We start from the raw sequence: 10,531 nt of genomic DNA on the forward strand, positions 1-10,531 counted from the left end.
GGTTAGAGATAAATTGGTTGATCCATTGATGAACTAGGAAACCAAACTATACATATAATCTCCTTATCTCTTCCAAGGGCACAAAATCGTAGACAACCATAAACTTCTCTTTTGTTATATACAAAATGCTGTGAGACACCTGGAACATAAACAAAAATACAAGAATAACGAGGAAACCAAACGTAAATCAATAAAGGAGACCATATTAGAAAGGGTGAGAGAAATGAAGAAATATATTTCCTATTGGATGAGGTGTTATACACAGGCACAGTGAAAGGCGAATATGTATGAACGTGCCGCCATCTTCAGCCGTGACGAAACCGATCAAACAGAAAGAAGGTCGGCCGCGGCGCCGGCGGCAGTGGCTGTTGCTGTTCCTTACTCGAGAGAGGAAACGCCAGCGAGAGCGAGAGTGAGGCCAAATCATCGTCCCCACTACCATGTTTCGGCTGCTTCCGATCCATGGGCGGCGGCGCCACTTGCACGGGGAAGGGGAGGACGTCTCTCCTGGCCTGCCTCTTCCTCTCCGCCCCCAGCGCCAATTCAAGGTCGGGGGGCTCCTCCGGAACTGGCGCCGCCACGTCACGGGAGACGAGAGGAAAGAAATGCCTCTCCGAAGCATTCCACCGCCATACGTCGTCTTGAAAGCTTCCCAGCATTGGATGGACCTTGCTTGATCCCGTGCCAATTGCCGCAACTTCCGCCGTCGTCGTTGTCGTCGCAGCTGCGTCCCAGAATGGCGGCCTCGTCCTCTTTCTCTCCCCTCCATCCCCGTCCAGCGACGTACTGCTGCTCTCCGCCGCCTGCTGCCGCCATGGGAGGGGAGAGTACGACCTCGCCCTCTTCCTCTCCGCCGCCGGCTGCCCCCGAACCTGACATCCGCCGTTGATGCTGCTCCCGATGTTCTCCTCTCGATCATCTACCTCTTGAGATTCCAAATTCAAATCTGGCCGCCAGGGATTCGATCTTCTCTGGCCATGGGAGCAACCGCCGCTGCCTTCCTCCTGCACAAAAAAAAAAATCTAGCATGGGCATTGTACAGAGAGAAAGAAGAGAGAGAAAGAGAAAGAATGCTTACCATCTGGGAAGGGATGCTTCTGTTGTTGACTTGACTTGATGCACTTGGAGGGGACGAGCTACCGGGCATTGACCTGACACCTGGAAGATCAGCACAGACAGCACCGCCTTCGTCCTGCACATCACAGAATTGCCATGGGAAATTGTAGAGAGAGAGAGAAAGAAAAAGAGATAGAGAGAATTTTTACCATCTGAGAAGGGGATGGGTTGCGGGACGTTGGCCCGAGAACTGGAGGTCCATTGGCTATTGCGTTGACCGACCGCGCCGCTGAAGTCAACCCTGCGGGTTCAGGGTTGAGAGGAGAGGCCTCGGCCAGAGGTTGCTGCTCCAAGTCAAGGTCAAACATGGGAAGTTCTCTCCCTGCCGATGGCTGAGCACGAACCGTAGCACTTGGAGGGGATGGGTTGCCGGGCGTTGACCCGAGAGCTCGAGGTTTAAAAGCTAAGGCGTTGACTGACTGCTCCTTCGAGGTCAACACTGTGGGTTCAGTGTTAAGAGGAGAGGCCTCGGCCAGAGGCTGCTGCTCCAAGTCAAGGTCAAACATCGGTGGTTTTCTCCCCACCGGGTGCAATCCTCGAACCGTAGCATTTGGACGGGTTGGGTTCCCCGGCGTTGAGTTGACCAACGGCTCCTCCGAAGTTGACCCCGTGGGTTCAGCGTTGAGAGGAGAGACCTCGGTCAGAGGCTGCTGCTCCAAGTCAAGGTCAAACGGGGGCGGTTTTCTCCCCGACGGTGCCGATGCTTGAACCGTAGCACTTGGACGGGTTGGGTTGTTCCCGGGCGTTGAGCCAAGAACTGGAGATACGTTGGCAATTGCGTTGACCGACTGCTCCTCTGATGTTGACACTGCAGGTTCAGCATTGAGAGGAGAAGCATCGGTCTGAGGCTGCTGCTCCAAGTCAAGGTCAAATGCCGGTGGCTTTCTTCCCACAGGGTCTGACGATTGAACCACAGCATTTGGGGGCGATGGATTCCGCGGCGTTGAACTAAGAACTGGAGATTCGCTGGCAATTGCATTGACCTTCGGCTCCTCCGAAGTTGACATTGTGGGGTCAGCCTTGGGAGGAGAGGCTTCGGCCAGAGGCTGCTGCTCCAAATCAAGGTCAAACACAGGGGGTTTTCTCCCCACTGGAGGCTGAGCTTGAGGGGGGCTTGGCCTTCTCTCTCTGAAAACGCCCCAGAGGAAGAACAATCGGTTCCACCCTGAAAAGAAATTAAAATCGTCATATCTGCGAACCCTAGCAATAAATTTTGTTATTTGTAAAAAATATGAGAGGTCATACGCTGGGATTTCAATGGGAGTTTGTTGGAAGGGAAAATGAGGAGTTCAATCCCGTCAAAGTTTCCTTTCAAAGCCAGGTCATTCTTCAGCATGGTCTCCAGCAACTTCTGGTAGCCTCTCTTGTAGCTGTACATACATGAGAAGCACAAAGATGATTATAAAAAAAAGTTTTTTTATTCAATGATTTTCCTGGAACAATGGATATTCAAGGCTAGAAATCAGCATCAACGAAGATGACTCATCATCGTCATCATACGTTCGTGACGAATTTATCATTTTCATTGTCATTCATTCAAGCCAAACATAGAAGATGATGACGATGATGAATTTGTCATCCAGAGTTGGGTTTGTATGTCAACCAAGGTGAAGACAATGACAAATTCGCTATTGTCATTATCCACATCATCCAACCATCGATGAAGATGACAACGATGAATCATATGTGTAGGTCGATGGGAAATTAGTGTTGCCACTCAAACAATCCAAACATGGATGATAATCAGAACGATAGAACTATTGGATGATGATGATGAATTCGTCATCTGTCCCGCAGAGGAGGGAAGGTTCGCCTAAATGAAGACAATGATGAGTTCTCATCATCATCGTCGTCCTCATTACGTAACAATTGTCAATGATGAGTTTGTCATCATCATCAACCACTCATCATCCACAGATGACGATAACGATAACAAGAATAAAATATTGTGATGACAATGATGATGATGAATTCGTCAGTTTACGCATGTACGAAACATAGCCTTTTATGCATGTACGAAATATGCCCTATCACTTCTCCGTCGGAATATGCATATCAAACTACTTTGACTTAAGGAAATAATTATGAGTCGGACATAAAGATAAAAAATTTAGGAGAGCGGACCTTTTGATGTCTTTAGCAAAGAAGAACAGGGCAATGTTCTCCTCTGTGGGGCCCTTTTCTCGAAACTGAGAGGGCCAAGAAGTCAACCGGTTGACCTCCTCCAGCTGGACTCGATGAGGAAATTTGGTCACCACTTCAGAGACCTTGGGAGAAGCACGGGAAGATAAATGTGCCTGAAACCCCTCACAAGTTTCGTGGAGCCCTCCAGATCTATTCAGCTCAAAGCTACCCCTTCAGGAAATAACAATAATTATCTCTTAGTCTCAAGCATTTATAGTAATCATGCTTAAAAACATTACTTATTCAGACTAAGAAGCATTATACAAAGCATGATTAAAAGACAAACCATTGAGACGCAGGAGCATTTATTTCAAGCATGATTATAAACATGTCATTAAGGCTAACTAGATTTTATACTAATCGTGAATATCAGACATTATTACGACAAATAAGCATACACAAAATCATTATTAGAAAACATAATTTATTAATACTAGCAAGCATTCATCGTAATCATTAGTATAAAAAATAGGTAATTAAGACAGACAAGTTTTTACAATAAAGCATAAAGCATTAAGACTAACAGGCATTTACACTAGCATGATCATAAAACATAAGTTACTAAGAGCAACATACATTTATACTAATCAATATTAGATACATAAGTTATCTTTCTTCAAGAAAAAACATATAGACATAAGTTATCTTTCTTCAAAAGCAAAATATAGACATAAGTTATCTTAATATTTCTTCAAAAAAAATATATAGACATAACTTATGTCTATATTTCTTCAAAAAAAAATATAGATATAAGTTATCAACACCGGTATAGACTAATCATGGTTATGGAACAGAAGTGTTAAAAAAAAAGAACAAAAGTGAATAAGACTACGAAAACATACTGCCATATGAATTCATGCTCCGGGAGTGCAGAAATTCTAGAAGCGCCCAAGATAGAGGTACTCTGCTTGTGGTCCTCTCCTTGAGAAGAAATGGAGTTGGAATCCTGTTCTCCAGTCTTGCAAATATGTGTGTTCTGCTTAATAGCTGAGCCTCCAGGTTTAGAGAGAGAAACTGAACTTGGTGCAGGAATATGGGACGTGTCCACTGATTGATCTAGTGAGCTCTTCTGTGCTCTGTCTTTGGAAAAAGCAACATCAACGGCATCCCTCCATTTATTGACTTTGACTGACACTTCTTTTGAGTTTCTCTCTCCTGTAGGTTTCAGTGCAGAAACACGGATCTTGTCGATGGAGCAGAATTGGGTCGAGTGGCCAGTCTCATTGCACTTTTGGCATCGTATTACCCGTCTAGGCGGAGGAGCTAAAGGACGAAAACTGCTAGACGTGGAACACTCCTTGATCTTCTCTGTCTTAGCATCTTCTTTTACAGCAGCCAGTGAAGTTCCTTCAGTAACCATATGGTTACCGAGACTTTTAGATGGAGGCTGCTTCTTGAGCTCTTTCGCTCCTATTAACATGAAAAAAAAATGTCAATGAAAAAAGGTAAAAATAAACTGAAAATAAAATGCACATCAAGAAGAGAGAGAAAAAAACATGCACCTTTATCAGATGCGTTTTCTGAACCATCATTAGAGTGAGAAACGCTCTGTTCCAAAGTGCTACTTGCTTTCACACAGTCAGTTTGCATGGTGGTCATCTTTGGAGAGATACTAGGAAAGGTCAATGGGGAACTTGACATGCTTCGATTTAGGACAAAAGATTTGTTCCTCTCTAGAATTTTTTCCTTCTTTTGCTTCTGATTCCTTGTCTCTTCTAGTCGATGAAGGGTAGAAGATTGGGATTTACTTATTATCTCTGTATAATTTAAGGGCCTAGGGCTGGGGTTCTTAAGGGACAAAGATTTGCTGAGGGCTCTCTGGATGTCCTCTTTCAACTCACCCGAAACAGATTCTTTGGTCCCTTGCTGGGGCTTTAGTATAACATTTTCAATCAATGGCTTGACTTTAGACTTCAAACCAGCAATAGAACTAGACCTCGAGAGTAAACCTGCCAAAATATATTAGAAGAGAGAAATTAGTAATTTTACTCTAATAGAAATAAAGAAAAATCAAGGATTTACCACGAGAAGGCTGAATTTGCTGTCCTGAGGTCTTTGAAGAGCTAGGAGAAGGACCTAGCGGCCGTGAGAGGATAGGTTCGCTAGAAGGCTGAATTGCTGATGGCAATGGAGAACTGATCAGTGGTTTAACTTTTCCTGAATCGAGGCTCTTAGATGAGCCCTCACGAGATAAGACGGCTTTTCTGCCAGTCTCAGGTAGCTTAACGCTCGTCTGGGAAGTAAGTTCAGGTTTAGCTGGGGGTTTCTTTACTGAGGTGTCTGAGACTTTAGGCCCAATACTGGGCAACACTGCGTCTGTGTCCGAAACACTGCCACCCTGCACTGACGAAGATTTTTGGCCTAAACTAGGCTCGCGTTTCTCATTTTTCTCAATCTGGGGTGGCTCCTTCGAGGAAATTACTGGAGTTTCCGGTTTCACTGCTTCAGATAATGCACTGTCTTTCATCGAGCACTCCTCACAAAGCCAATCTCCCTCTGGAAGTTTGTCCAGCATTACTCGCATACAATAGCTATTCAAAGGTAACAAGGAGAGATACCACATTATTAGCAAAAGTACAAGAAAAACCTTTTCTTCAAAGTTTGTTTTTTGAAAAAATTTCTTCGAAATCTCTTTTCATCAAAGATAATCAATGATTATCAGGTAAAAAAAAAATCTCACGTGTGTTCGGCCCCGTCACTGCATCTACTGCAGATAGCAAGCAAATCCTCCCGACCAGCATCACCACATATATCACATACTTTAACCTGTAAAATCAGCAACTCATAAGTAAAACTGGCAACGTGTTAGATTTGGGGAAGAAAATTGAAACAGAGTTACATGGAGAAGGAGAATATAATGAAATGTAAACGCAGGGTAGTCATCTCTCCGGTTAACATCCAACAACATGAAACACCGAGAAGAGGTATCATAAAGCCTGATTTAGCATCGGCCATGGAAATATTTCATCAAAAGGTCTACCTCAATCATCAACACAAGAGCACATGACTAATAACGTGAAACCATAGATATTCGCCTGTGCATTTTTTATTAGAAAATTAGACTAATGAAGGCCATTATATTTTTGGCAGAGGGTGAAGAAGGCTCGCATATTTCATTATTTAAAAATTGACAGTCAAACATTTGCCGCAATAGGAGAAGAGAAACCTTGTCACGAACACTAGCCAGACACATTTCCCACTAGAGTGGGCCGACTACTGGGTGCTAGTCAAGTTCTTACTTGATGATAACTTGTTTATGACCCTCAAAAATTCGCAGAGGGAAACAAAAGATAAATTTATTTTTTATGCCATTAAAATTGTATTATGCGCTAAGATAAATACAGGTACATGGGTTCGTTATCATACCTAGCAAGAAGATAAAGTATGCGTAAGAAAAATGAAAAAATTAAATGAGTTGAAATAGAATCCACAAAATGATAGAGCAGGCGTAAAGAAAGTAGAAATATAAAGGCGTATGAAATCTTTATGAACATAGCCCCCTATCCTATCAATGAAGATATCGTAGAATTTGACTGAAAATAAGTAAAAAAATAAGTGTGATATTCAATTCTTAATTCATATTTCTCTGATCAATCCACATTTCAACCGTTCTCTTGAATGCCTGACACTCCTGACTCAGAGACTAGCATGACACGAGAAGTTTGGACTTATTTTGCTTGTGCTAACTGCTGAGATAGCAAATAAAATAGAGGAGACCGATGGATGAACATTAGATAAAACCTCAAAATATTTGTTAGAAAATATCTTACATCGTCCTCCAGGCTTTCTGGCGCAGAACATTCATCATCCAATGTATGCTGAAGACTGGGTAAAGAATCATCGCCATTTGATTTTCCGGCTGATAGACTTTTCTTTCCAAGTTTATCCTTAGACGATCCACACTTGCCAGAACCGTCTGACAAGTCACGCTCTGGGCTTCCATTCTTAGATTCAGACAGTTGATCTGATAGTCTTATCGAAGACTCAGACGTTGTCATACGATTATCTTCAACACTCTCATATTTTACACGCCTTCCACCTTTAGACAGTCTAAAACACCCATGCTGGTTCTTGTCATCAGTTTTCATCTTATCCTCTGAGGGAGGTTCTTCACAAGGCACCGAATCTTTCATAGTATCGGCAGCCTTTGCAAGCGAAAACGTTTCAAAACCTCCATTGCATAAAGTACTTGATGAAGTGCAAGGTGTGTCCCCCTTAACTACACCATCTGCAGCACTGTTTCTATCTGTACGTGGGCTCAAACATGAAATGTCATCTCCATGACGCTCTGATCCATTACGTCCTTCAGGACTTTGTGATGACTTTGGGAGAATCCCAGAACTCATGGGTTTACATTGCAATGTGGAGCATCCAGCATTTTCTTTCTGAGGCTGACTATCTTCATCGGTTTTGCAAGGTGACGCTTTGAATGGCATGTCGACACCTTCAAATTCATCATGCTGATTACCATTCTTTGTAACATGTTCTCTCAGGGATTTTTTGGAGTATGAATTGTTATTAGAATGAAATGTGATAAGCTTACTTGCTTCACTGGCTGACGGGACTCGATCCTCGCGTCGTTTGCGACGAGTTGGGGTCTCAGCATCACTGAACAAAGAATTTTCTGTCTCCTTTCTTGCACAGCTATTCTCTGAATAACCAACACCCTCAGCTTTTGACTCCATGAATGAAGTATCTTGAGTAAGGTGCATACAAGAGGAACATGGGGCAGCACAAACATTACAGGTCCCAGAAATTTTCATACGAGTGACCTTATCAATCGAATTTGTGATGAATCTTTCAACCGTTGAAAGAAAGTCTGCGAAAAAAAATGAATTTGAGAACAGAGACACGTAAAAGGCGGTGAAAATGAAGCGTTCAAAATTGTTGGCATAAAAACTATAAATATTCCAAAGGTGAATATTAAAACTTGGTAATTCCTTCATGACCGAGTCGGCTCTTAAAAGCTGCATAACATTAATAATATTTCTGATGGTAAAATCCTCTCAGAAGTGGTAATAATGACGAGTTGACATATGAGGTCTTATTTTTCTTCAGCAATTTGATGCGTTAGAGTTACAAAGACTGGTGCTCTTGGGGAATTTCAAAAAATAGTTGTATGGGGCAAAGACAAAACTACACTAAAAACCTTAGTATTCTATCTGAGACTTAAGGACAATCGTGAATCGATCGACTTCTGAAGGAAGTTTCATTCTGGATGAAGAGATTGAAGAATTTGATCCACTCATTGAGATGATTTGCCTAATAGCTCTGTAGACCCATGATAAAATAGAGACAAAGCCAACAGCGCAAGAATTATCTGATCATGATTTTTATTTCTATTTCATTTTCTTCCATCTTCCACTAGATATTGCAAATGTGCCATGATGAGGCCCAACAAAAGTGAACCCTCATCATAGGCATTTTCACAGGCATTAGATAGGATGGTCCTAGATGAAACATGGGTTCTCTTATGAGTAATGCACGCTGATATTTAGAATTATTTTCCCCTTTCGAGATAGCTAGGGCGTCCTAGGGTGCACAGTGGAGGGGACACCCACAGGTATATTATAGTCTAACGTAACAGTACACAGTTTTCAAGTTAGTCCGTAGCATTCATCACTAATTAACTGTATTACTATAACAATATTATAAATAACGAAGATATTGTTATTCATCCACGACAGGAAACTCACAATTGACGAATAACGAACCTTAGATAGAACATAATTTGGATTCGGGCTTACCAGAAGTATGAGGATGTCACAATCGGCCCTTGTCACAGACTTCAGCATTTAGTAGATCCTCTTAAAAACTGCAGAAATCAACAAACAAACACAGCGGGTCAACCTACAACTGGGCCACCGAACACTCAACAAGCAACAGCGCACATAACAACAAGTCTCAACTCCGGTACAACAAGGCGACGGCATCAGATCACCATGAAAAGTAAAATATGAAAATCAACCGTTTGCAGCACGATAAAAATCGACAATAAGCGGTAATTGCACGCCCGCAGAACAACTAATCCCTAACCAGGCAAAACGGAGGGTTAACACGCGCCGCGGCTTCTGTTCCACTCTCTGGACGCGTTCCAAAGGCCGAGATCGGAAGATCTACAACAGATTGATCTAAAATCGAATAAACGAAGACAAAGATCGATTGAGATACCTCGAGAACTCGGCCCGACGGCGCTACTTGTTCATCAAATCGTCGCCGCCAACGCCAGAGCTTCAACGCATTCAATCTCTCCTCCGACCAGATCGTTCATCGCGAGCAGAGAAGATTTCTGTGGAGATTTCTGCAGTCCCTCTCTACCCCTCTTCTTCCTCTTCTTCTTCTTCTTCTTCCTTTTTGATCAGGAAAATAGTCGGGTTTTTTTAATTAAGAAAAATTAAGGAACGGCGGTGAGGTTACCGGTGTTGGGCGGTAACGGGATCCATAACGCAAATATGGTGCCGTCGTGGGGGCGGTGACGGGACTCGGAATTCCGCACGTGCGGGGTGAAGGGGCGCACGCGTGGGAGTATATGATATTTACCGAGGTTGTGCGCGGTCAGCGTCGGCTTGGAAAAGTCAACGTCAAAGTGGGGGAGGCATTCATGTGTATTTGTTACTGGACAGTATAGTGCCAAGTATATTGGATAAATGTATTGCATGTGTATTTTTGACATAAAATATCTCGCTTCTCTCTCTATCTGCTCTCTCACTCCCTCGGTGCCCTCTCTCTCTCTCTAAGAATCTGTGTTCTCTTTCAGTATATATCACTCTCTCTCTCCCCTTCTCTCTTCTCTCTCTCTTAGTCTCCCTCTCTGTCTCTCACTCTCTCTCTAACTATCCCTCTCTCTCTCCTCTCACTCCCTCTCTTAACCTCTCTCCCTCTCTTAACCTTCCTCTCCCTTTCTTAACCTCTCTATCTTAGCCTGTCTCTCTTTCTATTATCCTCTCTCATACTCTCTTAGCCTCTCTCTCTCTCTCTCTCTCTCTCTCTCTCTCTCTCTCTCTCTCTCTCTCTCTCTCTCTCTCTCTCTCTCTCTCTCTCTCTCTCTCTCTCTCTCTCTCTCTCTCGCTCTATTAGCCACTCTCTCTCTCATTTCTCTCTTAGTTTCTCTCTCTTGCTTTCTTAGCCCCTGTCTTTCTCTCCTTTCTCTCTTAGCCGCTCTCCCTCTTGCTCTCTTAGCCTCTCCCTCCCTCTCTCTCTAGCTCTCCCTCTCTCTCCCCCTCTCTCTCTC

At 43.3% G+C, this 10,531-nt stretch overlaps 1 protein-coding gene across 3 annotated transcripts; it reads right to left on the minus strand.

The window, feature by feature from the left end:
• Nucleotides 1-215: 215 nt before the first annotated feature.
• Nucleotides 216-9,639, minus strand: LOC144712461 (uncharacterized). 3 transcript variants are annotated; one of them, XM_078586756.1, is made up of 13 exons: nt 9,472-9,639; nt 9,048-9,115; nt 7,844-8,119; nt 7,071-7,744; nt 5,981-6,066; nt 5,323-5,831; nt 4,803-5,249; nt 4,143-4,710; nt 3,241-3,471; nt 2,362-2,486; nt 1,266-2,281; nt 1,079-1,192; nt 216-1,004 (listed from the first exon to the last, which is right to left on the minus strand). In XM_078586756.1, the coding sequence occupies exons 3-13, from the start codon at nt 8,061-8,063 to the stop codon at nt 306-308; spliced, it is 4,689 nt and encodes a 1,562-aa protein (XP_078442882.1). In that variant the 5' UTR covers nt 8,064-8,119; nt 9,048-9,115; nt 9,472-9,639; the 3' UTR covers nt 216-305. The 3 variants fall into 3 exon arrangements, with proteins under 3 accessions (XP_078442882.1, XP_078442881.1, XP_078442883.1); XM_078586755.1 differs by having other exon boundaries at nt 7,071-8,119; XM_078586757.1 differs by lacking the exons at nt 9,048-9,115; nt 9,472-9,639 and having other exon boundaries at nt 7,071-7,760; nt 7,844-7,978.
• Nucleotides 9,640-10,531: the final 892 nt, after the last annotated feature.

The sequence above is a fragment of the Wolffia australiana genome, chromosome 14, assembly GCF_029677425.1.
Source record: "Wolffia australiana isolate 7733 chromosome 14, ASM2967742v1".
NCBI lineage: Eukaryota > Viridiplantae > Streptophyta > Magnoliopsida > Alismatales > Araceae > Wolffia > Wolffia australiana.

Coding starts and splice junctions, on each gene's coding strand:
- LOC144712461 (XM_078586755.1), bottom strand. CDS start 8,063: ATGAAAATTTCTGGGACCTGTAATGTTTGTGCTGCCCCATGTTCCTCT. Junction 2,487..3,240: donor TTTGCTAAAGACATCAAAAG/GTCCGCTCTCCT, acceptor ATGTATGTACAG/CTACAAGAGAGGCTACCAGA. Junction 1,193..1,265: donor ACCCATCCCCTTCTCAGATG/GTAAAAATTCTC, acceptor TGTGATGTGCAG/GACGAAGGCGGTGCTGTCTG.